Here is a 27,484-nt window from a genome sequence, read left to right on the forward strand (position 1 = left end):
TTCGGTTGGTAGGGAAGTAAAAACGACATAATCGAGTTAGGAAATAGACTGGTTGGTACTTATCTGAAAAGTGACGCTGCCCGCAAGATTCGTCTGAGCAGTGGAAATTAACTCACGCCCTCGACGCCAAGCACCCTCTCGGAACCTAAAGCACCCTCAACCGGACCCCGACGATAATGTGCGGGGACGGGGAAGCATTATAAATCCCTCCGAATGCAGCGCGGCTCACTTCCTGGATGGGCGTGGCCGCTTGCAAAGATGGGCGGAGTCTCGTCCATGGTCCAATAGTGAGCAGGAGATCACGGAAGCCTGTGAACGTCTTGAAACTAGAGCGCTACCTTCAAAAATGCTCGATCGTCTCTAAACAGGGGGATAAAACTTTATTGGTCACTCTAAGCACAGACAATGAACATGGAACGGCCGGAAAAAGAGGTGTAGATATACTCCGGTTATTCTCTAGGCGTCAAAAATCGCCATCAAGTGCAAACTGGGTGTATAAGGAAAATACCCAACTGTGGAGATAGAATTAACTCAGAAAGTTGCTACAGATGACATAGTGTGTTCATTGAAAGTTGGAAACTAGGGCACATTTATATGGGAAATGACCACATAAGGTACCCAATAAACATACACTACTCCAAGTATGGTATGGTTACAAATGAATGACAGTGAGAGTGCGCTAGACTCAGAGGGCATATTATGGTAAAAGAGGGGTAGCTAGTCCCTTAGAATGGAGCATGATTCGCACAGGGGGTTATATGGTTATACTCAGCATAGGTGGAGAAAGCTAAAGGACTTCAGCAATTAATATCAAAGGGTTACTGGTATTCCAAGCTAAATGACCTTGCTCCAGTCCAGTTATTTGAGCACAGAGTTCCACGGGATCTCGTCATTGAGTCCCGTGAGGTGGGTCCCCAGCCAGTAGACCCATCTTTGTTCCTTCTCGAAAAGCCGGTTGGTGATATTATTACCAGCAGTGACCTGTTCTATCCTGGTCCACCGTAGGTCATTGGTGGTGTGATTGCTATCCAGGAAGTGTCTGCTCATTTTGGTGGTATTCTTGCGACATCTGATGTTAGTCCTGTGCTTGCAGATATAGAAGTATCCCAAGTCATGTGTGCTTATTCCACTATCGCTATGCACATTCTGCTGGTTACAAATGAGCCTTGCCACTCACGTATCCCTAAAATTAACTACGATGCAATCGCCTGGGATATCCTTCGTCCTTCTTCCCACCCAACTAACTCGTCTGACGAGGAGAATCTGACCATCAAGTTCCCTCGGGAGAGGCCTATTGTTGTTTAGCCAAAATGTAGTTTTATTTTTGAGTTCGGTATATGATTCCGTTTTATCCGGCGTTAGCCATGGGACTCCCACCAAAACAACTACATAAGGCATACAGGCTGGAGGCAAATTAATAAGAGGAGGATTAATTTCTGTGCTATGAGCTAGATCAGGCTTTAAAGGTAGATCTTTACTCTGACCCTCTACGTTGCTGTGGATATACTTGTCTTTCAAGTCCTGTGTGGGTGCACTATCGCAAGCCCTCTTATCCCCTTTGGTTGAAGATTGGACTATTGGTTTGCTAGCATTATCTGAGATAGCAGCTGACACTGCGGTTTTACTCGTTGTTGCAGCTTTCAGTGGGAGATTAGTTCTACTCGGGGTCCCTAGGTCGCCTTGTTGATTTGAGGATGTGTATTTACCCATTTCTAAGGAGCCTACTGATGGGGTTTGCTTCCGTGGAACTACTTCAGGACTATTTTTAGAGTGTAACTTGATTAGGGCCTTTATAGAAAAAAAGTTATCCAAGGTCCCTTGTTCGAATCGATCTAGTCTTGTTGTTAAATCTTTTAGCCTTTCAATCACTGACAAGATAAAGAACTTCATTATTTGTTCAATATGCGAAATGAGAGGGATTTCTTTCCCAGCATTGGGAGGACACGCTGCATTTGAGCTAATATTAATTGGCAGAGTGGTATTACCGCTAGCTAGTCTGCTGCTTTCTAGGACATTAAGGTATTTTTCCAAGAGAGTCTCTATTCTTTCCCAGAAGCATGCATCGGCTGATAAACCTGTGTCCTTAATTTTAGCAGGTACAGCATTAACTGCATTACTGTGAATGTTCTTGCCTTTTGTTGTACTATGTTTAGCAAGCCCTTTCTTTTGTTTGTTCCCCTCTACTAGCCCCTTACATCTTTTAACAGTTGGGCATTCCTTAGTGGCATATTTGGACTTGCGCCTAGCCAGCTGCCCTCTGGTTGTTACACATGGGCTATCACTGTTGATACTTAGCTGCGAGCCAGAAGCGGAGCTGGTGTTTACTGGCGTATTGCAGCTCCCATTATCGATAGGAGCCACTACCTGGGATGAAGAATCAGCAATGGCCTCGTTTAGAAAGATGGAAGGGGTCAGCGATAGTCTAACAGCAAAAGGGGAAGTCTCAGGAGAAATATTACCCGTCATTGGGCCTGGATCCTGGGATGCTGAGATATGGCCACCCCCTGGGAGAGCAGCAAAGGACGGTGCCAATATCGAGTCCTGTGAATTAATGGAAAACGTTGATATATTGGCAGAGGGTAAGGGGGTACAGGACCCGCAGGAAGCGAGAGGCGACGCTCTCTGCTTTCTATGGCACTAGCCACCACCCCAATGGTTTTCTGGAGCATACGGTCTATTGCTGTCAAGCTAGGAAGCTGGGGTTTCACAGCCTCTTTTTGCTTAGGGGCAGGAGGAGGCATCATGGGGTTACGCCTCACCATTCTTTACTATTAAAGGTAACAGGATTGAATGTAGAGTCACAGATGCTTTGCGATCAACAAATGCTTATATATGCCACACATATTAAGCCACAGTAAAAAATAATAGAGAATAACAATTACTGCGCAACTCGCAATGATTTTTTAAAACTTTTTTACAGCTGGTAATAAGCATGCAGAGGCCCTAAATCAAGAATGACAACAACCCAGTAAACGAATGCACAGAGCCAAGGGGGTGGCCCAGCCCGGCCTCGACCGGTCACTAACGGTCAAAAACGGTCCCACCCTTGTCCCGGGCTTCTCCCGGGATGCTCCGGCCTAGCGGGTGTAGGAGAGTGGGGTCTGCAATCATATGGTCACCCCAGATTTTTGCTTTTTGCTTCACTGGTTTACGACTTTCCCTGGCTGTGGGCCTGCTAATCAGACCCACAGCCTAGCTGTTCTCTCTCTAAATTGACAACCATGTACTTTAGGTGCATTTACCAATTGGTACTGGGCCACCTTATCAGTCCCTGTACAGTGTACCTTAGGTGCCCAGCGCATAGGTGTACCCAGGGCCTACCAGGGGCTGAAGCATGTATTATGCCACCCCTGGCTGGCCATCTAAAACTGACACAACTGGCTGCACGACAGCTGGGGCAAGGTGGTGTAATCACCCTTTGCTATAGACTCACAGCGGGTACCTGTCCTTGTTTTGTTTCCAATGAGACGTCCTGTGGGTGTGGCTGGCGGCAGAACGCGGGACCAGGTGTGCGTGGTAAAGCAGGGACTCCTGGTAGATCGAGTCCCTGCTAGCGTTGTGTGCCCGGTTGTTTATCCTGCACAATACTGCCCAAGGTCACAGCTCACAGCGTGTCTCCAGATAGGTGCTTGCTCCTGACGGCGAAGCGGCATGCAGTAGCGGACAGTCTCTCCCAAGGGTAACAGGCAAGTTCGCAAGTTTTCCTCACTCCAACAAAACAACACCCAGGGAGTTATAGCACCAGATGGTTTTTATCCTTCCTTCGGTATCCAGTGGGCGTGGCTGGCGGCAGAACGCGGGACCAGGTCTGCGTGGTAAAGCAGGGATTCCTGGTAGATCGAGTCCCTGCTAGCGTTGTGTGCCCGGTTGTTTATCCTGCACAATACTGCCCAAGGTCACGGCTCACAGTGTGTCTCCAGATAGGTGCTTGCTCCTGACGGCGAAGCGGCACCCGCGAGGCGGGTGCGGCAAGCAGTAGCGGACAGTCTCCCCCAAGGGTAACAGGCAAGTTCGCAAGTTTTCCTCACTCCAACAAAACAACACCCAGGGAGTTATAGCACCAGATGGTTTTTATCCTACCTTCTGTATCCCGTGGGCCTGGCTGGCGGCAGATCGCGGGACCAGGTGTGCGTGGTAAAGCAGAGACTCCTGGTAGATCGAGTCCCTGCTAGCGTTGTGTGCCCGGTTGTTTATCCTGCACAATATTGCCCAAGGTCACAGCTCACAGCGTGTCTCCAGATAGGTGCTTGCTCCTGACGGCGAAGCGCAGTAGCGGACAGTCTCTCCCAAGGGTAACAGGCAAGTTTGCAAGTTTTCCTCACTCCAACAAAACAACACCCCTAAACAGGGCTATAAGGGAGGTAAAGCGAGAGTGAGATACATTATTAGATTTCTTAGATAAACAAATTATTATACTATTTGAGGGGAGTGCATTAATTGTAAGTAACTACTGGGCATATTTGCAACAGGCAGCGATAATTATGGCTGACCTTGTATACTGCATTTTTTTCAAACGCTGGAATATTTTGCCAGTCTAGCTTTGTATTAACAACGCTTAGCGTCATGGCGATCTACATTCCAGCGATATCGCCCTTTTCCATGGAACATCGCTGGTTTTCCAGCGATGTTCCATGTAAAACGGCGATATGCTTGATGATACGACCCTGTGGTCGAATCACAGGAATCCACCTCCCATGTTAGGTATGCCTTAGTCAGGAATATAACAGACGTTAAATCCCTTCATTAAGGCATACTTAGCGCAATTAAAATAATCGCTTCCCCACGTTGTAAATATCGCAAAGCTGCCTTTGCGATATTCACTCATGTTGTTTCCACAGACACGCCTAGTTTGCATCTCATTAGCGATGGGAAGTTAGGCGTGCTGGAAATGGGGCCAAAATCAGCAAAATACGCGCTAGCGTGGCCTTGCTGATATCCACAATAAACTTATCGCCGCTTTTCGCCCATAAACGGACGCTAAAGCGGCAATAAGTTTATCGCCTATCCTTTGTTAATAGTCCCCTGCGATCTTGAGATGATATCATGTTTTTTTTTACATTTTGGTATTTAGATTTTGAATAATGCTTATTTTGTGCTTCAGAAATATATGAATCTTTTAAATATATGCACATATTAAGGTAGGAGTAAATATGTTTTTATAGCACATATTCTGAACCCTATTTATTAACATGGTTTACTTTTGCTTTTTTGTGTTTTTCTATTCTCGCTATCTTGTCTTGCTGTCTCCTCCCTTCTGGCACGTTTGTACAAAGACAAACATTCAAAGCAAATCTTATGTAAGCATGTTCTGCGATGGCAATTTAAACAAGCATTGACATAATAAAAATGATTCGAAAATCCGTTTTTCTGTAGCATCTTTGATTAAAAATAATTTCTAAATGCCCTCTAGCATTGATGATTTTGCTTATTTAAGTCTATTAAAATGTGAATTAACTACCCAATCATGAATTTCCCAACCGTTGCTAAATATCTAGAAAAAAGTGTCCGTTTAATGTGAATAAATACATGGTTATTGTATCCCATGTGCACAAATAGAATAAACACAAATTATTTTCTTTTTCAGGTGTTCCAGAATTTTAGATTCCGCTGGTGAACCTCGAATCTTTAGACCTCGTGACCGGGATGAGATGGTGAAAAAGGTTATTGAGCCAATGGCCTGTGATGGACTACGAACAATCTGTATTGCCTTTCGGGACTTTCCTAGCACTCCAGAGCCAGATTGGGACAGTGAAAATGACATTTTAACTGACCTGACATGTATTGCTGTGGTTGGCATTGAAGACCCGGTTAGGCCAGAGGTAAGTGTAAAGGGTAATTACTCAATTTATTCAAGAACATTCTAATGTATGGTCCTAGTTGCCAGACAACCCTCCCCTGCCTTCTATTACCTCATTCTTTTTTTTTTTTTTTCCAAAACCTTTATTGGAGTAAGCATAGAAAAGTACAAGAATGGGCCTACAACCTCACGGGCTGGCCGCTAATAACAAGGCAAAATGCATGTAAGAAAATATACACCCGTGGATAGGTACAGCTCAAGTACAGAGCGTTACTCTATAGACATCACAGAACAATTTGTATTTTTATTTTTACAAAAAGAAAACATAAACACTAAAGGCGAATGGACGATAATTAAGGTCAGCCCAAAGAGCGGAGGGGACGGTTCCACGATCAGGAGAACACACCCAGAGCCCGGAGGCTCCAATCAAGTCGGGGAGGGGGGGGGAGGGGAGCAGCGGGGAGAACCGGAAGTATAAAAAACCTTACGGAAAGGTTCCGGGAACTCTAGTCTAGGGAGAAAGGACAATCTCAGCAGTGTTTTCAAGGGGAGGGGTGCAAATACCCCCACGATAATCATTCCACTGGCCCCAAACCTTCGTCCACGCCCTGGGTCTGCCCCTGGCCACATAAACCGTCTTTTCACGAAACATGGACCAGTCCATATTGTCCTCCCACCTCGAGACCTCAGGGGGCCTGGAAGCGCCCCAGAGTTGCGCGACATCCCGCTTCGCAATCATGTAACCAAGGGTAGCCCATCTGGTCTGGGCCACAGAGTAGTCAGTGGGTTCCCATACATTCAACAGACATCTGCGAGGCTCCGGTCGCAGGGCCACCTCCGTAACAGCAGTCATCACCTCAAGCACAGCAGTCCAATAAGCAGCTATAACCGGGCACTCCCAAAGGATATGCAAAAAAGTCGCACTCAAGCCACATCCACGCTTGCATAGCCCATCCGAAGAAAAGCCCATCGTAACCAGACGCGGACCAGTGACATAGACTCGATGAAGAATCTTAAGCTGAACCAAACGGAGACGGGCAGGAATGGCCACCTCCTTGGGAGAAGAGAGCGCCGATTGCCAATCCTCGTCGTCCAGTTCCAACCCATCGCGAACCCAAGCCTCCCGAAGTCGGATCAGTAAGTCCACCCGATTATTAATCAACTTCTTGTAAATCAGAGAAATAGTACTATCGGGAAGATGCCCATCAAGGACACGGTCCTCGAGGGGGGAAGAGTCAGGCAAGGCCTCATCAGGAACCAAGACTGAGACGAGGGCATGTCGGACCTGCAGGTAGCGAAAAAATTCCCTACCACTCAAACCATATTCTGCCTGGAGGGCCTGGAACGACTTCACACAACCATTCGAGTACACGTCACCCACCTTACAGATCCCAATCACATCCCAGCGGTCGAAACCCTTGGTAGACCAGAGTCCGCCCAAACGTTCGGATGCATAAAGCGGTGTCGCTAACGTCAATCTATCCTCCCACCCCAAACTCACACTCGCAGCCCGCCACACCGTTACTGCAATCCTGGATGGGCCCACAAGATGGCGCCCGGCCGATCGGGAATAAAGCGCTCTAGTAAAGTCCCCACCTGGAAGCTGGAGTCTGTCCATCTCGAATGCAGGATTACGACCCGGGGAAAACATCACATGATTAATGGCAGACAACTGGGAAGCCCAATAATATCGCTTGATATCGGGGAGCGCCATGCCCCCGTCATATCAGGGGATGGTGAGCTTTGCGAGTGCGATACGGGGTTGCCCATCCCATATCAACTGCCGTTGAAGACTCTCAATCTCCTGGAAATAGGTCTTAGGGATAGCGTCATAAGAGTTGTGAAGCGCGTAAAGGAAACGCGGCAAGGACATCATTTTAAACAGGGCCGCCCTGCCCAGCGGTGATAGAGGAAGCTTGCACCAACGGGCCACATCCAATCGCAGTCTAAGCAACGGTGGGAGGAGATTATGCTCAAAGCGGAGCGTCGGGTCCAACGTAATAAAAATCCCTAAGTACTTGAAGCCCGAATGGACCACTTGAATGGGAAGTCTACTCGGCAAGGGGGGCAAAACCCCCGAAAGAACATATACACAGGACTTGGCCCAATTAATAACGAGGCCCGAGTTGGCCCCAAAAGAAGCAAGAACATCAAACAGAACAGACAGAGATTTACGCGGGGAGGTGAGGTATAAAAGGATATATTCCGCGTAAAGCGAAACGCGGTCCTCAAAGTCCGGAGACCAGCGAATCCCCTTGAGAGACGGTTCCCACCGGAGCCAGGCAGCCAACGGTTCCAAGGCGAGAGCAAACAGTAATGGAGACAAGGGGCATCCCTGACGGGTACCCCTGCCGAGGGTGAAAGGAGCCGAGACCCTACCATTCACCACCACTTGCGCCAGAGGTGCCGCGTACAGCAACTTGACCCAACCAATAAAATCAGGCCCAAAACCAAATTTCTCAAGAGCCGCCCAAAGATAGGGCCACTCCACCGTGTCGAAGGCCATGGATGCATCCAACGATGCCAAAATGGCCGGCTCCGTCAGAAGCCCCGCCCTCGCGATCGCGCCATGAAGACGACGTAGGTTCAGAGCCGTGTTGCGATGTGGGATAAATCCAGATTGATCCGGATGGACCAAGTCACTAATGACCGTCAAGAGACGGGTGGCCAGGAGTTTCGCCAACACCTTGGGTTCAACATTTAGTAGGGATATGGGTCTATAGGAGGAACAAAGATCACGTGGTTTGCCCTCCTTGGGGATGACAACTATCGTGGCTAGTCTCTGATCATAAGGGAGAATACCCCGTTCCCGGGACTCCAGAAACATGGCGCGGAGATACGGAGCAAGCCTATCCGGACGCAATTTGTACAATTCGATTGGCAACCCGTTCGGGCCCAATGCTTTGCCAGAACGGAGGGAACGGATGGCAGTAGCTATCTCATCAACCGTAAAGGGGGAGTCCAACGCCACACGGTCCGAATCAGAAACAATGGGCAGGGCTATATCACGCAACAGAAGGCGAGAGTCAACCACATCCCTCACAGACACAGGGGTATACACCACACGGAAGTACTCGGCAAACCGGTCAACTACCCCAATCGGGTCCGTTACACTCACACCACAGGCAGACTGAATCACGGGTACCACACGATTAGCTCTCTCCTTCTTATCCAGCCACGCCAGCAATTTACCCGCTTTATCACCCACATCATACAAACGTCCCTGTTGCTCCCGAAACATCACTTTGGCGGCATCCGTGACCAAGGACTTATAATCAAATTGTTTCAGACCCAGGGCATGGAGCTTCTCAGGCGTGACACCAGATTCCAAGCCCTCCTCCAGTACAGAAATTTCCCCCTCAAGATCAACCACTTCTCTATTCCTCGCTCTCTTAGCCTCAGCAATAAGGGAGAGGGCCTGCCCACGAATCACAGTCTTAAAGGCCTCCCACAGGGACACAGCAGATGAAACCGACCCCTCGTTATCCAGAAAATACGAGTCGAGGGACTTAAGTAAAAGGGTGCGGGTCTCAGGGGAGGTGAGATACCACGGATTAATGGGAGCCACCCTGCCCGCTGCTTCCACCCCAACCTCAAAACGAAGCCAGAGCGGAGAGTGGTCAGAGATACCCCTGGGCAAGTGCACAATCTCACGCACAGCCGGGGACTGAGCCGCAGGCATCAGGAAATAATCCAGCCGAGACAAACTCCCATGGGCCCCGGAGTGAAAGGTGTACTGCAGCTGCGTAGGATGCAAAAGCCTCCAGCAGTCCACTAGGCCGAAGGTATCCAAAAAGCCACCCAACCACTGCTGAGCCGCCGGGGTATCCCTAGGAGGGTGGCGATCATGAATGCCAGAGACTACCGAATTGAAGTCACCAGCCAGAAAGAGAGTACTATCAGGAAGGTCCAACAAGACACGGCCCAAATCTGAAAAGGTGGAAGTCTGCAAGCCGGGGGGCACATAAACAGTTAATAAGGAAAGGGTACGGCCTTCATACCGACCCACAAGGACAGCATACCGCCCCCGGTCATCCTGTATAACATCATCAATAGCCAGGGGGAGGGAAGCCCGAATGAGGATACCCACACCCCTGGAACCCGAGGTGAACCCCGAATGTGCTACGAGGCGATAGCCCCACCTGTTCATTGCATGACAGACATTGCCTATCAAATGAGTCTCCTGCAGGAAAACAACGTCAGGAGATAAATGTCGTATGCATTTCAACACCACACTGCGTTTGATACGATCACCCAGACCATTAACGTTCCACGAAACAAATCTCAACCCGCTACCCCCCATCCCACCCGACAAAGCCCAAACCCCCCATCAATGAGCACGACCACAAAAAGCAATTCAAATACAGAATAAAGTCGCCTTGAACACAGAACATACAAACAATGAACTTCCCAACCACCCACCCCCCAAATAACAGGAAAACACCCCCCACCCTGCACCCCTGCAAAAAGCTAAAAAGCCACCCCAACCTGCAGTGTGCCTGTCGCCCAAGAACCCCTATTCTACACGAAGACCCCGGAGGAGGAAAGGCTCCGGCCCACCCGCCCCCCGATCAATAAATAACGAGAATAAGACCATACATCAAAACACATATGAGGTAGAGGAAAATAGGCTTACATCCCTGGAAAAGTCATACAAAACAAGGCATCAGTCAAAAACGAAACGTTTAGCTCTCAACACCACCTTCAGCACCGCCCGGGTGGTTTTCGGACTCAGTCTCAGGAGGTCGATTAGGCAGGGAGTCCAGCCAGTCATTCACAGCCTCTGGCCGATCAAAAAAGAAAGTTCGATCATCATGCTCCACCCGCAGCCTGGTCGGAAAGAGCATTGCGTAACGCATCCCCAAGTCCCTAAGACGTTTCTTGGCACCACGAAATCCCATCCGCTGCTTCTGGACCTGTTGGGAAAAGTCCGGATAAAAGTTCACCGTGGCATTTTCAAAGGCTACTGGGCCCTTCGCCCGCGAGGCCTGCAGGATAGCGTCCCGATCTCTGTAGTGGAAAAGCTTGGCAACAATAGGTCTCGGCGGGGCGCCAGGCTTGCCCTGGCCCCCCGGAACACGATGTGCGCGCTCCACTGCGAAAAATTTACTAAGGCCAGACGGTGAAAGGTGATTCTGGATAAGATCTTCAACCAGGAGATCAACCGAGTGGGGTTCTGGATTCTCCGGCACACCAACCACGCGAACATTACAGCGACGCGCCCTGTTCTCAAAATCCTCCAAGCGCCGGGTCATGAAATCGTTCACCCTGCGGAGATTGCCAATCTCCGTCTGAATATCAGAGACGTCCGTCGTGAGGCTGGAAGATTTGATATCCAACGATTTCACCTTTTCGTTCGTCTTGGAGAGATCGGCTCGAATCAAATTGACCTCAATCGTCACAGTGTCCAGTTTGTGGGCCAAAGTTTCATACTGGTGGCCTATGGATTCCCTCATGCCAGAAATGGCGCCCATGATGTCTTGCAAGGAGGGCTCCAGCGACGCATCTAGTACTTGGTCAGACGCAGTGGGACCGGGCAGGGCAGCTCCGGGGGACCCCTTAGAGTGGGTATAACGATCCATGACATTAGATTGAACCGGACCCCCGCGCAGAGGTGCCTTCGTCTTGCGCGTCTCTCGGTCCCCTCTGCCCGCCATTTTGAAGATGCGTCACAAGCAATGTCACCAGGGTCGACAGGCCGAGCACCAGAAATGGAGGCCCCTGGACCAAAGGACTACAAGAGATGTAGCACCAGGATAGATGCAGCCCACTCCAGAAACAGTGCAGCCAAGGGCCAAACAACCTACGTGGAGAGCGGCCGCAGCTCTGGCCCAGCCCTCTCACCAATGTCCCAGTCCGAGGCAGAAACGAAACCGAAACTTAAGAGGGGGTCTCACACGTCCAATCCCCCTGCCGTTGTTGTTCAACTCCAAGACGGCCACCGAACCTCACCCAGTCCCGGGCGCACTTCGAGGGCGGAGCCCAAAAGTTCAAGTGAACATAATTCAGACACCCAATGTCCAAATTCGTTTATGAAAAGTCCAGGTAGATCAGCCCAACGTCCTCTATATGAATCCTCGCAAAAATCAGGATTAAATCAGGATATTAAGCCGGGAGCGGCGGGGGTCCGGGGAGCGCTGTGCTCACGCGGCCATCTCGGATGCCCGCCAAGCTCCTCCTCTATTACCTCATTCTTAAAGTTTTACAAGAGGTGTGAAACACCAATTGTAAGTCTGCTTGTGCTGCTGTTGGAAGTCCATCGTACTGTACCTAAAGGGTCAACTTTATTTTAACTCACCCTCCACTGCAACCTAAATGCAGATAAGAAAAAAGGTCAATAAGGCATTGATATGCTTTGGAAGCTCTTCTTTCACACACACATAGCTTCTCCAATTTTACTATTTTCTTTTAACACTCTAGTGGGTAATAGAATATTATTTGCGGAAGGCTAATGTTCATCTCAAAGGATAAGACCACTACCTGCTAGATGTTACATAAATAAAAAAATACAGACCCTAACTTGACAGGACAAGTCGCTATATCATGTTTGGTTTCCATGAAATTGCTATAATAAACCCTCTTTAATGGTAAAGTCAGATTTTCATTACAAATTTGAAAATGCCACTTTCAGAAAGTTGGCGTTTTCCTGCTCTTAGCCCCTTCATGGCTTTCGTCTGTCTTGAGTCACATGATTGGGTGTAACTGATTACTAGACTTTGTGAATTTGTTCCAGACAGTCAAGGGAGTAGGTGTGCCTGAAAGGGCTATTTGCTGGCCGAATGGGGGGGACGGAGCTAAGCATAGCCCTGTTTGTAACTGAATAGCCTGTGCTCTGTCTTCACACACTGCCCCTAATGACAGTACACTGTTACTGCAGCCAACTTGGAGCCAGGGCTGGGGAGGCAGGAAGTTTCATGCACTTTAAAAACACTGTCTAGGAGCTTCACCCACCAGGGCACCAGGGTATTACAAAAAGGGGACCTTGAATACCAACTCTTCAGTACACTTCTGGACCTATGGATACTCTCCCAGGAATAAGGACTGCTGTGCTGCTGGGCTACTGCTCTGAAGGACTGCTGCCCTGTTAGATTGTTGCCCTGTAGCCCTGCTTCTCTGCTGCCTTCTTCCTGGGTACAAGGACTTGACCTTCATCTGTCCCAGGACTTCCAGTGTTAATCACAGGGGTAGGTTTGCTGGCCTCCTGTTGAGAGCCACAGAGAAACAAAGGGCTTCTGCCATCTTGAACCTGCACATGGACCCAGCCTGAATGAGTCCTGACCCTCCAAATGATGCCCCTTCATTCCTTGACCCTTTGAAGTGGTGCTTAAGGTACCCAGATGGCCAAATTCCAAAACGGAGTAGTTAAACAAATTGTGGCCTAAACGTCGTGTGAGAACCAGGAGGAGACCGAGACCAACCTGCTTGCCTACCCGGCCGAGATGCATCACCGTTTGTATTGACTTCACGGTTTCTCGCTCCACGTTCGCTGCAGTAGCAAATTCTTTTCAGCGGTCCTTGGCAAAAGGGGTATCCGGCCTCATGGAACTGTCTTTGGCTACAGCCCTCTGCCTCGTCCCACCGGAGATCTTCGACTTCCATTTCAGAGACAAAGTCTGAATGTAGACATCTTCCCTGAGGCTTCAACTCAAAGCTATCTGACGAGGACACTTCCTCCTCCGATACCTCCTGCAGCCTTGCCCTGCTGAACTTTACCTCCTCAGACACTTTTTCTTAGAATTTCTTCTAAGTCCAAAGGTGAGCGCTGACAGGGCCCAATCCATTTAATGTATCTATACTATGATCCACCGCGGTCACCATGTTTTTTTACTTTGATCCGGTCTCTGAGCATGGGCGTAAAATCCGTTCCGCTCGCGGATTTTGCGGACTTTCGGCAAATTTACAATCTGCGAACTCTCGCGAACTTGCCGAAAATTCGTAAATCCGTGTGAAGCGGATTTTTTGCTTGGTCGCACTTGCCAACTAGAAAACTATACAATTTCGCGGGAGTAAACACTTGCGAACACGTAGATGCGGCGGTCAGCGACAATCTCGCAATTGCAAAATTGCAAAATTTACAATTTCGCACAAGAAATCCACCAGCAGGCAGCATAAACCTTGAAAGTTATGATTTTTATCAGAATAACTCCTCAGGTTGACACTTGCCTGCACTTTTTTTTTGCAAGGAGTCCATTTTGGGTGGGGGGGTGGGAGGAAGGAAGTGCCCCACAGTCTCCAACTTCCTGTTCCTGTCCAGCAGGCTCCTCCCAGTGCTTCCTTCATGTGCTGGTCACTTTGATTTGGATCTTGACCTGGAAGGATTACTTTTTGTGGATGTTGCTGGATATTTGGATTTTTGCAAAAATGAAAGCACTCAGCAGGTGCAAAAGTTCAATCTTATCATTAGTAACCATTCCCTGTAGTGCCTGGAAGGATTACTTTTTGTGGATGCTGCTGGATATTTGGATTTTTGCAAAACTGAAAGCACTCAGCAGGTGCAAAAGTTCAATCTTATCATTAGTAACCATTCCCTGTAGTGCTTCCTGAGGGGCCCCTTCAGAGTTCAGTTGCCTACTTGCAACTATTCTATGACCCTGCTCTGACCCTCACAGCAGGCTCAGAGAATAGCTACAAGTATACAACAAAGGTCCTGTTAAAAAAATTACACTGCAACAGAAAGCAATTACAGATAAGGAAGCAGGTGCCAGCCTGGAAGTTCAAATTCAGTGACACATTAATCAGCCCCTAATTCATTCATGTCAGTTGAGGCAGGGCAGGTGTGCTTTTCCCCCCATAATCTACAGTGATGAACTAGAGGGTGGCATGGGTGAGCCAGAGGGTGGCATGGGTGAGCCAGAGGGTGGCAGTGGTGAAACAGAGGGTGGCAGTGGTGAAACAGAGGGTTATGTGATGAACCAGACGTAGTAACAACATGGTCGCGACCGTTGCTACCCGACAAGTAAGTTCGCGTTTTGCGAACTGGTAAAAAACCCTTGCGAAATGGCAGAAACACTTGCGAACACACAAAAAAAGGAATCCGCAAAATTCGCGAGAGTTCGCGGATTTTGCGGATTGCGAATCCATAAATACGCAATTTCGCGGATTGCCAATTCACAAAATCCGCCCATGCTTACCGGTCTCGCGCGACCTAATGTCCGCAATTGGCACTTTGATTTTTTAGGCGCTAGTTTTCTCTAAAATTCATAACTCCGGTTCTACTGATTGGATTTTTGTCTTCTTGGTGGCAATTTATTTCATAAAAGTTACGCTATGTTTCTAGATTGGTTTGGGATTTTTCTTGTGTGGTTTTTTAATTTTATTAGTGTTTGTGTGCTGCATAAATAATGTACTTGGTAATCTAGACAGGGTTGAGCACAGATTGATTTAGTGATTTTTAGTGGTGCACCATGCAAGGAATTGTGGATGTTGCTTGACCAGGGCTCACACCCCAGTGAACCAACAACTGCATTTCTCACAGTAAAGAGGGATGTTTTCATTCAATTACTAGTACATGCTCCCTCATCTCTGGGCTTGGAAGTAGCAATGGCATGAATTGCCCTTAGCATTAAAATCTTTACGTAACGTGTATATTTCTTAGCTAGTCTATTTGTTGAGTTTTATGCAAAAGACAATAACGTGTGAAATATGTGTACATAGCATATGGGTATCTTAACTATTGGATGTTCCCCACACTTTCCAATTATTCTTATTTTCATGGCAGGCATAGCTTTGATTTACCTGTATGTATTTAGGGCCAGATTTAAAGTTTTTCAGTCATTGCGATGGGCAAGAATGTGCGATATATATTAATATGTGCCATGTTCCTGTCCTTTGCCTGCACTGGCACACAGTGTGCAGCCTAGCACCAACGCAGGCACATTTGCGCCATTTAGATAAAGATATTTCTCCGCGTTGTGCCTCCGGTGGGAAGGCATGCACTTCTGTCACATTCTCAGGTCTACCTGTGTTGGTAAATCTGGGAATGCGTCAGAAGACCTGAGTGGATGTGTGGATATACTCACACTCCATACATGCAACGCGGATGTATGACGTTCAATCAATCAATCAATCAAGGCATTTGTATAGCGCGCTACTCACCCGGGAGGGTCTCAAGGGGCTGGGGGAGAGGGGTACGTCACTGCTCGAACAGCCAGGTCTTGAGCTGCTTCCTGAAGGAGAGGTGGTCTTGGGTCAGCCGAAGGTGGATGGGGAAGGAGTTCCAAGTCTTGGCTGCCAGGTAGGAGAAGGATCTACCTCCGGCGGTGGCTCTGCGGATGCGTGGTACGGAGGCGAGGGCGTGGCTGGTCGATCGTAGCTGGCGGGTGGGCGTGTAGAAGGTCAGGCGGTCGTTGAGGTACCTTGGGCCCAGGTCGTGGAGAGCCTTGTGTGCGTGGGTGAGGAGCCTGAACGTGATTCTCTTGCTGATGGGGAGCCAGTGCAGGTCTCTCAGGTGGCCGGAGATGAGGCTGTGTCGTGGGATGTCCAGGATGAGTCGTGCGGAGGCGTTCTGGATGCGTCAGAGTCTTTTTTGGAGTTTGGCTGTGGTTACGGCGTAGAGGGTGTTCCCGTAGTCCAGTCGGCTGGTGACGAGTGCCTGGGTGACGGTCTTCCTGGTTTCGGTGGGGATCCATCGGAAGATCTTGCGGAGCATGCGCAGGGTGTTGAAGCACGATGAGGAGACGGCGTTGACTTGTCTGGTCATCGAGAGGGAGGAGTCCAGGATGAAGCCAAGGTTGCGTGCGTGGTCCGTTGGTTTGGGAGTGGTGCCCAGAGCAGGGGGCCACCAGGAATCGTCCCAGGCCGAGGGCGATGATCCCAGGATGAGGACTTCCGTCTTGTCTGAGTTCAGTTTCAGGCGGCTGTTCTTCATCCACTCGGCGACGTCTTTCATCCCTTTGTGTAGACTGGCTCTGGCGGTGGCGGTGTCGTTGGTGAGGGAGAGGATCAGCTGGGTATCGTCGGCATAGGAGATGATGTTGAGGTTGTGTTGGCGTGCGATGGCTGCGAGGGGGCTCATGTAGACATTGAAGAGGGTTCTGCTGAGTGATGATCCTTGTGGTACGCCGCAGATGACTTCGGTGGCCTCGGATCTGAACGGGGGGAGGCGGACTCTCTGGGTTCTTCCGGCGAGGAACGAGATGATCCACTCCAGTGCCTTCTCTTGGAGTCCGATGTTGCTGAGGCGCTGCACTAGGGTGCGGTGGCAGACAGTGTCGAACGCTGCAGAGAGGTCCAGGAGGATGAGGGCCGCTGTTTCCCCGTTGTCGAGCAGGGATCTGATGTCTTCGGTGGCTGCGATCAGGGCGGTCTCGGTGCTGTGGTTGGCTCGGAAACCGGACTGTGAGGGGTCGAGGGATCCGTTTGTCTCGAGGAAGGCGGCGAGCTGTCTGTTGATGGTCTTCTTGATGACTTTGGCAGGAAAAGGGAGGAGCAAGATGGGGCGGAAGTTCTTGAGGTCGATGGGGTCCGCTGTTGGTTTCTTCAGGAGGGCGCTGAGCTTGGCGTGCTTCCAGCTCTCCGGGAAGGTGGCGGTGTGGAAGGAGGTGTTGATGATGTCCCGGAGATGGGGTGCGATGATGGCGTCGGCCTTGTTGAAGACGTGGTGGGGGCAGGGGTCGGTTGGGGATCCGGAGTGGATGGTGTTCATCGTGCGGGTGGTGTCTTCGGTGCTGCCCGGGGTCCAGTTGCAGAGGGTGGTGGTGGCGGGCGTTGGTTCGGTGGTTGGGTGCGTGGTCTGTGCGCCGAAGCTGTTGTGTATGTCGGCGATCTTGTGGTGGAAGAAGGAGGCGAGTGAGTCGCAGAGGTCTTGCGAGGGAGTGATGTCGTTGTTTCCGGCGCCGGGGTTGGAGAACTCTTTGAGGATGCTGAAGAGTTCCTTGCTGTCGTGAGCGTTGTTGTCCAGTCGTTCTTTGAGTGCTGTCTTCTTCGTGGCGTGGATCAGCTGGTGGTGCTTGCGGGTGGCGTGCTTGAGGGCGGTCCTGTTGTCTGTGGTCTGGTCATGGCACCAGGCTTTCTCGAGGGTCCGGCAGTTCTTCTTAGAGTCCTTGAGTTCGTCGGTGAACCAGGGGGTTTTCTTGCTGCTGGGTCTGCTGGGAGGGTTCTTTAGTGGTGCGAGGTCATCGGCGCAGGCGGTCAGCCACTGTGTGAGGTTGCTGGCTGCTTTGTTGGGGTCCGTTGTGCTGGTGGGAGGGTTCTGGCTGAGGGAGGCGGTGAATTGCTCGGCGGTGATCTTGCTCCAGCTCCGGCGAGGAACCTGTTGCGGGTGGTGGTGGGTCGTGGTTCTTCTGAAGCTGAAGTGGACGCAGCTGTGGTCAGTCCAATGAAGTCCGGTGGAGTGGCTGAAGGAGATGTGCTTGCTGGATGAGAAGACGGGGTCAAGCGTGTGGCCGGCGTAGTGGGTGGGGGTGTTCACCATACGTTACAACGCATACTTTTATATCGCATGCCTTTACAGCGCGGTTTTTACATCGCATACCTTTACAACGCATAGTGCTTTGGGGTGCTGGATAGTGAATAGTTTAATTTACTATTCCAACTCCAGTCCCCGTGGACACTAGGGAAGGTGTTGGACAGTAAATTAAACTTATTCCCTATCCTAGAGCGCCCCCCAGCGCAATGCGTTGTAATGGTTTGCGTTGTAAAAGTTGTGTCGTAAAGGCACTGCGTGGTAAAAGTTGTGTTGTAAAGGATGTTTCCCATGTAACACCCTGGCCACACAGAGTAACACAAGGCAGCGGCTTGTACTGCCTTGCGTTACTTCAGATTTATTAAGCCACGCAGGGCCAATCATGGTGCCCTTCCATGGCTTGGGAAATATCAATCTAGGTTTTTTGTCACCATGCGCAGGGCACTAGGGTGACACAATACCCTAATAAATCTGAGCCTCAGTCTATGGTACAGATTATCACCTCTTTTGAGGATGTCACCTGAGTTTATTCCATTCCCCCTGCACTGCTGTAAACTGAAGTATCTGCACTTTCAGTGTGTTTATGAGTTTTCTTTTCAAGTCTTTCCACGAATCTTGCATCAAATGACTTCTTGCTTTGATGAATTGTTTAGTGACCTCCCCATGGGGGCTTGTTTATTATAAGATCTGAATGGGAACACTTGTTATGATGATGCAGTGCCTCATTATAGAAAAATATGCGATCACGGAGCAGCAGGTAATTATCAAAGGGATACTGCAGATTGCATAGTTTTCCATTCCAGTCTACCACTAGCAGCTATATGAGAAAGACTTTGCAGTCAGCATTAAACTTAAAAGACAACGAGTAACTAATATACTGCATAATTAATTGGTTTCCCCTTCCTAAATTTTAAATGCAAGCAGTCTTGATGACCTGGATAAGCATTGAAAGCTCACTGTTGAAAAATGATTATATTCAATATATATTTATATATATATTCACAAAAAAAACATAGGTTTCAGGCCTTATATAGTTAGGAATTAGCATTTAAAAAACCTTTAAAATTCACTCAAAAAACTATAAGTTTTAGGGGTGTAATAGTTAGCTGGACATTTCACTCATACAAAACCATTGTAATTGCTCTTATATAGTTAGTTGTACTAACTATATTTCGCGCACCCGCAATCCACTGCTGATGATGTCACATATTACATCATTCATGACATGGTCAGTGACATCACTGATGACATCTCAAATGACATCACTGATGACATCACTGATGACATCATCCATGTGTCAATCACATACACCTTTTCATACACTAGTAAAATCTCTCCTATCTATGCACAAGGTTCAATCTGAGCAAGGTTTTATGCATTCCTTTGGGTATCATAGGTGTTTCAGACAACCCTTGTTTGGAAAAGAATGTGGTCCTCGTCTTTGGAGTCATAAATAAGGCCCCTGATAACAAATGCAGGTGGGCCTCGATCTTGTACGGACACAATGAGGGCCAGAGGGTAATGTGTCAAAATGTCTGACATGAGGGGTGCATGTACTGTGTGTGCTGTGTCCTGATTGGCTATGTGCTCCTAACTTCATCTGCATCTGACTTTATTGTGTTTTTGAGAAAGCGTGCACCCTCTGGCCATGTGTGGATTATTGGGGCCAATCTCCCTGGACGATTGTGGTTTTGCTGTGCCTATCTGTGTCATTGATCTAAGTTTCCTGTTCCCATGTTTGTCTGCCAGCTACGTGCCACTCCACCTGTGACCTGTTAATCAGTAACCTCAGGCCTAGGTCTCAGAGCCTGTCTGACCACGTATTTCTGAGTCAGGGTTGACGGAGAGTTCATGACGGGTGAATTCAATAATAGAGATATGATTTTGTTCTTACATATGACTGTATAACTATTAACATTGACATCAACTTTTTTGATATATACGACGGATGTATGACGTTACAACGCATACTTTTACAACGCCTACCTTTACATCGCAGTTTTTACAACGCATGCTGTTACAACGCATAGCGCTAAGGGGTGCTGGATAGTGAATAGTTTAATTTACTATTCCAACTCCAGTCCCCGTGGATAGTAGGGAAGGTGTTGGATAGTAAATTAAATCTATTCCCTATCCTAGAGCGCCCCCCAGCGCAATGCGTTGTAATGACATGCGTTGTAATAGTTGCATCGTAAAGGCACTGCGTGGTAAAAGTTGCGTTGTAAAGGATGTTCCCCATATAGAACTGGTAGATCTGGGAAGGCGTCAAAATGCAAAACCTACTCAGGTGAGGAGTAACAAGGAGAAATATTATATTTCATCACATCTTGTCTTCTTTCTATGTGTGCTGAATTCTGCAGCACACATAGGAAGAGGAAAATGCCTTAAAGGATTATTTTTGTGCAGGAAAGTGTCCCTTTCTGAACAAAAACAATCCTGTCTGCCGCACTGGCACCCTTGCACCACACTGCAAAAGTGCCTGTGTTGGCACTAGGTAGCACATCGTGCACCAGTGTGAGGAAGGTACAGGATTGTGCTGTATCATGTTAGATACGGTGCATTCCTGTCCTTTCCTTTCACGCAGTGCAGCAAGGTGGCCTGCTGCCCTGTATAAAATAATGATTAATCTGCCCCTTCAAGCTTCTTTTTTTGTAATGAAAAGTTTCGATCTGAAGTCCTGATTAGTCTGGTCGACATAGAATGAAGAATAGACCATCAGCAAGGTTAGGTAGTGATGGTGACTGTTTTGAAACAGTGATTTTGTTGTTTGAGGACTGTAATCAAATATGTTTTAGGGAAGCATGAACACTTAATAGGGCTCTTCTGTCAGAGTAAAAACGTGTTGCTCTATTCTGACCAATCACCATGGAGGCAATGGAGATGTAACAAGTTAGAGATGTCCTTGGATGTGAAAGGAATAGGATTTTTAACTGAATGCTATAGACCTCATTTAATACCTTGTAATAATGCTGCTAACCACAGGAGCAATTGAGGCAAGCTGTGGTTCTGGGGAAAGTTTTGCTACTTCTGCTGACTTTGTGGGAGTACCATTCATGCAGAATGGCTTGCCATGTCATGGAGAGCGTTTCTTTATTTTTCAAACACAAGTCCCTGAAATGGAGTTTGTTGAAAAATAAAGACTTGGTCTTCTTGGGGTGCTGGAATGTGTCATCAAGGGTTTCCTTCTTATTAGCTGGAGCACAATGGAAAAGTGAAATGAAGAATGACCAAATAAAAAATACAATCTCGATACAAACATGGGGACTGTAAATGGGTTCTGACCCATTTAGCCCCCGATGATTTTTTGCTTTTGCGCCCCCCAGTTCTGTGATATCTACAGCGAGTAAGTATCACTGACTGAGTCTCACGCAGTGATAGATCTGGTAAAATCAGCTTAAGTCCTCAGTGCCTCTGCCCACGTTTTAAAACGTGCACTAGAATGGTTTCATGTGATCATGTTCACATTAACGTATGCAAGTGTCTGTGAGATTACTGGGGATTGCTGTCTAATGCATCCTGGTATCTATGCACAGGTAGCCTGTTTAGGATAGTATCTTTAACTCGCTAGCTGCTGATGCTTTTCCCGCCCCAGTGCTGAGTCTATTTTCTAATGTTTTGATCGTTTCGTTCCTAGGAAATTTAGGGTGATATGGCTTGTACGGATCCCACTACGTTTTCCTCCCATCACAATCCCCTACAAACTTCAAACTTTGGCTACAATTCAGCATTTTCCTCATCTTTCTGTGAAAGTAAGTTCCAGAAGTTATGGGAATCCACAACATTCTCACCAACGAGTATTCCCACACTTCTACTGACAAAAACAGCATCCCATTGTTATGGCTGGGACTAGCAGCCAGGACAAAACCTCACCAAGTCAGGGCCCATGGGAAGACCACATTGACTTCCTGTGGCCATATTTTCCATCCGTTCTTGCATTATTTCCAAACCGATGTGAAAGTGTGACTAGTGCAGGTTTCCAGATACACTATTGCACCTGGAATGTGACTTTTTTTCAAGCTGCCTCTTCCTCATGTGCAGAGTTCTACCTTGCGTATAATGCTGCCCAAGAGCTGCTAAATGTCCAAACGTCCTTTTTTTCTTTTCCTTTCTTTTAATCCACAAGGCAAATATTTAATCATCTGGAGAATGCCCTTCCATTACTCTCCCACTAAATCTGGGGTGGATTGGTTCTCTTTGTTATCCTGACAGGAGGGTTATTCCAACACTTTCCTCAAGTACATTTCTGACAATTTTCAGGGTAATAAGGGTGTCTAATATCACTTTGCAAATGCCTTCAAATGTACATGTTTGTGGGCTTTCTCAAACATTCTAGGATAACTATTACTCATCCACCCCTTCCCACCCTTTGTGCAGGATTTAATACTCCAGAATTCTCTGCACTTGTGTTGGAGAAATCAACAGTCGTACAACCATTCATGCCTGATCCTGACAGGCATGCATGAAGGCGTTTTTGGCCATAGGCAAATATTTATAGTTAAAATGGCTTTGTGAAACAGGCCTATATTGTTTAAAGTCCACCCTTTCATGCAGGGATGCTGGTATGTATAGGCATCGGTGGGGCGGGTGGGTGATCAACTAAGTGGTGGGTGGGTGTGTGCGTGCAGGCAGGCAATGCGAGGGACAAAAAATATAGGTCCAGATGTAGGTGGCCCAATACCGGTCGGTAACAGACGAAATTACCGAATTTTCGTCCGTTACCGACCGGTATTGGGCATTTGGGATGCAGGTGGCCTAAATTGCAAATTCGGTAATTTACTGTTTCGGTATTTTAAGTAATCGGTAAATTACCGATTCCTTAAAATACCGAATTGGTAAATTACCGAATTTGCAATGTAGGGAGCACTCAAATGAGTGCTTTTCCCATTTTAGGATTCGGTATTTACCACCGGTGGTAAATAAGGAATACCTTTGAAAATGCAAATCAGTGCATTTTCAACTGTGCCATGTGGCAGGCATGTATGTGTGCCACATCTGCACAAAAGCACGATTCAGGGGTGCAACAGGGTGTCAAAGTGACACCCTGGCACCCTTGAATGTGTCCCCCATTTTACCGAATCGGTATTACCGAATCGGTATTCGGTGAATACCGAATCTTACCGATTCAGACATTTTTACCGAATTTTTTGCTTCATAGCATTTACCGATTCTAAAATACCGAATCGGTAAAATTCGGTATTTTAATATCGGTAAATACTATTTACCTACATCTGGCCCAAAGTCACTTACCTTGACTGCTGCACATTCAACGTCCTCCTTGGTCCCTTCTCTGTCAGCGCCGTGGGCTCCAGCTTCCAGGAAATTTCACTAATCAATCCTGGCACTACTCTCACCAGCATGAGAGTAGTGCCAGGATTGGATGGAGCATCCTGGCTGAAAGCTCCTGGTCTCTGCCTAGCTGTCTAAGACAGCTGAGTGGAGAGCTGCAAAGTGCAAGAGAGCCAGCCAAACTGACATTCGTACTTTGGAGGGTCCATCCTGCTCCTCCAGTCCTCTGTGCTTTCAATCGGCAGCAGAGGAGGACACAACCCCATGCCTCCTGGCTGGAGGCTGCTGTGCACTAAACATGAAAAATAAAATGACAATGAAATCATTTCACTGCCATTTTATTTTTCACGTTTAGTGCCGCTGCAGTGGGCGAGGTGTCGGGCGAGGGGACGACACCTCCTCGCCCTCATGAAGAAACTGCTGCTGCTTTCATGGCTCCAAAGTACTGTATGCTAGGTGAAGCAAGACTAATATTTAACAAGAAACCCAGTTAAGATGTAATCAATGCATGAATGATGAATGTTGAATCACTGTGAAAGATGAACTGTAGATGTAACAATGTAATCCGCAGAATATGTAAAACATGTTTTAAAAAATTGGGAAGTAAATTAATCTGCCTTAAAAGTCTTCTAGTATCGTTGCACGAACAATCAATTTGCACATCACAGAATATAGCAACCAACCCATCTGATTAGCACATGAAAGATTGAATGGTGGTGTCGACTAATGCTAATTTTCTCTTGAGGAAATGTCAGTGCATCATAACTTGTAAATGAGCTTCTTTTGTCTTTTTTTTAGGTGACTCACTGGAGAATATTTTCAAAATGGTTAGGATGAGGTTGTTGCTGCACGGTGCATGTTTATTTGTTCACTGTACTCTGCGTGTCTCTGCCGCTAGTTAATCATTTGCCGCAGGCGACTTCAAGGCTTTGATTTTGTCACAGATATGTAATGTACAGAAAACTTCACTGGCGCTTAATGTTCCTTATATTCTTGAGGCATTTTTTTCCATATCTCTTTTTTAGGAGGATAATTGATTACAGTCGCCAAAAACTCTGATCTGCTATCGGGAAGCTAGATATTCATGGAAAGATGCTTTATTAAACATTTCTCTGTTATAGTTAAGGTTGCGTGAAACTCGTGCAATTTACTTTCGCTTAATTATTTGACGATTCATGATAATTACATGAAATTGTATTTATGCGAGCAACAAATCCAACATGCAGCACTATATTCTACCTCCAAATGAGCCCTCCTTTCCATTTTGAACATGAGGATGCATTTTGCCCCCCAAAATACTATCTAAAGCAAAGGTACTGTGAACCACAGCCACTTGGTTTCTGGTTATTTGCTTTGTTCTCATGCTCTAGCACCAACGTTACATAGCAATTACGAGATGTTGGGGGGGTTAAATGATTTAACTCACACCTTTATAGTACGTTTACTCTTAGAGATTGTGAATATCAAAAGTAGTAAACTTACTACTAAGTGTAGACTTATCCAAAAGTGTAAATTACCTTTGTGAATCAGGCCTAAATCTTTTGCAACCAGTTCTACTAGAAATTATAGGATTTCAAGAAATAAAGCAAATGAATATAACAAAAAACAAGTATAATGCAGTTTCGGTGTATTTTATCTGACACATCAGTTGTGCTGTGAATATGGAATATCACGTTTTATTCTCTAAAAACTAGAAGTCTTAATGTTTTGCTTTTTATTTTTTACAGGTTCCAGATGCCATAAAGAGGTGCCAGCGTGCTGGCATCACTGTTCGTATGGTCACTGGTGACAACATCAACACAGCCCGTGCCATTGCCATAAAATGTGGAATTATTCATCCTGGTGAAGACTTTCTCTGTTTGGAGGGAAAGGAATTCAACCGAAGGATAAGAAACGAAAAGGGAGAGGTAAGCAATGCAATAATCCATTATGATAAGCATTATCTCTTGAAGCATGCTGAAATGCTGGTTAACTTCAGTCCCATTATTCAGTGAATGTTATATTTATTTATTTGTGTAGGTTCTTATTTATTTATGTATTCATTTTGTATTGTTTTATATAGCAGAAAGAAGGTCTACAGGGCTTAAGGACAGTTTATATGTAGTAAAGTAGTTATAGAGGAGGAAACAACAGTATTGTTGAATTGAAAGTCCAGAAATCCCCTCCCACCACACTTTGAATGCCTGGAATTTCAGGCTTTTGTAATGGGTCCAAGCTGAGAACGATGCAGTTAGATGTCTGAGAGACAGGACCGGGAAGCCACATCAATAATAGGGTGTAATGACATGCTGCTGGTTCTTGATCCCAGGTCGGACATAAAGCCAAACATGAACCTCCACTTGGGACCATTGTGATCATCAACACTGCTACAATTCCTATCAGTTCCCTGCAGCTGACTGCCCATGTGACCGCCCAATTCTGGCACGCCTGGCTACCCTCTCAAATGTCCTCCCATTGTGGGTGCTGCGCACCTGCCCAAGGCTTGCTGAACTGGCTACTTGTCTTTCACCGAATTGCATTGTCCCCTGTTGTCTGGCTGCAACTCTACTGTTGGTTTATCCATTGACATTGTGATAGAATTTTGCTACTCCGACACACTATTTCCCTGCGTTGAGCATGAAAATTGTACATCTGTATGTGGTTTTGTTGGGCAGTACTATACATTTTGAACCTCAATAAAGACTCTAATGAAATATACATGTAGCTAGTATTCTACTGAATGAACTAGAATGTCTCCTCTGTGGATGTAGGGCATCTTTCCCCAGCCAAAACAAAAACATTTTGGAAAAAGTGTGGCCATGCATCTCAATCTCCATTTAAAATTTCATATTACATGTTTACATAAATTGCCATAAACCACAATCATCTTCAGAAAATAAGAAAAGTTCCTGTGGGTCTACTGTATACTTCCATTCATTTTACTGTCCTGTACCTTCTACAATTTAAATTAGAATCTGCTTGGGATGAGAAGAAGAAAGAATCAAAACGTATAGATGTCACAATTATATGCCTTAAATATTAAAACTAATGACATAGTAAGACCAATCAGAGGGTCTTGATCATGCAGAGGAACTAAGTTGCATTCATTTTAAAGATTCGGAGAGCAGTTTATATGACTACCAATATCTCTAGGAAAGCCCTCCCAACGATTCGGATCTGGAGGGCTTTCAAGCAAGAAGTTCTCCGGGAGTCCAAACGAACGAATACGATGCTGCTGTATGCTTACAGATGCGGTTCGCTCGGACTCCCAGCTCAGTCGGAAATCAGCTCCATTATGTGGCACGATTCAGCTACGAATGAGTCGTACAGAGCGGTTCAGGTCCAGAAACGATATGGTTGGCGCTTACGCAATCTTCGCATCGTACTTGGTCGTTCGGACCTGTGTATGATTCGGTCGTAAACAAGGACTACGAATTGGATCCGGCAAAGCCAAATCCAATTCGGAGACCTTCCGAATGACATCGGAATCGGGCCCTAGGTCTTGATTTTTCTGGGAATATGAACATGCCGTTTACCATTAATTTATTTATTTGTGCCACACATTAAGTGGACCAAAATGGATTTAGGTGCTGAAAATATTTGGGACCTATATTTAGAGTTGTTCCACTATTGACTCCAGGAATTGAAACTCTCCTATCAATAATTTGAAAGTTTTTCTAAAGACTGCTAGTAACACAGGATAGGACGATGGATAATAGCATGTTTACACCAATAAAACCTTTGCTAAAGCGGTGGCCCCTCGATGTGGGCAGAGGAGCGCCGCCCCCTCGGCCACCAGTCGCAAATACAATGATTTGTTATTGTTTTATTTTAATCCCCCTGGAGCCACTCTGCCGAATCTTGGGTTCGGGTCCAGTGGGATGACACTGTGGTAGTGAGTGCACTTTTATCCCTTCAATGCCCATAAGGTGTTTGGTCGGGCCATTTGAGGTCGGCCAAACATCTCATGCCCTTTGAAGCTTTCTCAATCCCCAGCTGCGTTGTTGGGACTGGAGAAA

General features: G+C 47.0%; 1 protein-coding gene across 5 annotated transcripts in view; it reads left to right on the top strand.

Moving 5' to 3' along the window:
• Window positions 1–27,484, top strand: part of ATP2B2 (ATPase plasma membrane Ca2+ transporting 2) — a 1,528,737-nt gene that overhangs the window by 1,263,304 nt on the left and 237,949 nt on the right. For all 5 annotated transcript variants that reach the window (XM_078661398.1, XM_078661399.1, XM_078661400.1 and 2 more), the window contains 2 exons: window positions 5,585–5,819; window positions 25,214–25,393. In XM_078661398.1, coding sequence (XP_078517524.1) covers window positions 5,585–5,819; window positions 25,214–25,393 — 415 coding nt within the window. The remainder of the gene's footprint in view (window positions 1–5,584; window positions 5,820–25,213; window positions 25,394–27,484) is intronic.

This window comes from Lissotriton helveticus, chromosome 9 (genome assembly GCF_964261635.1).
Source record: "Lissotriton helveticus chromosome 9, aLisHel1.1, whole genome shotgun sequence".
Taxonomy (NCBI): domain Eukaryota; kingdom Metazoa; phylum Chordata; class Amphibia; order Caudata; family Salamandridae; genus Lissotriton; species Lissotriton helveticus.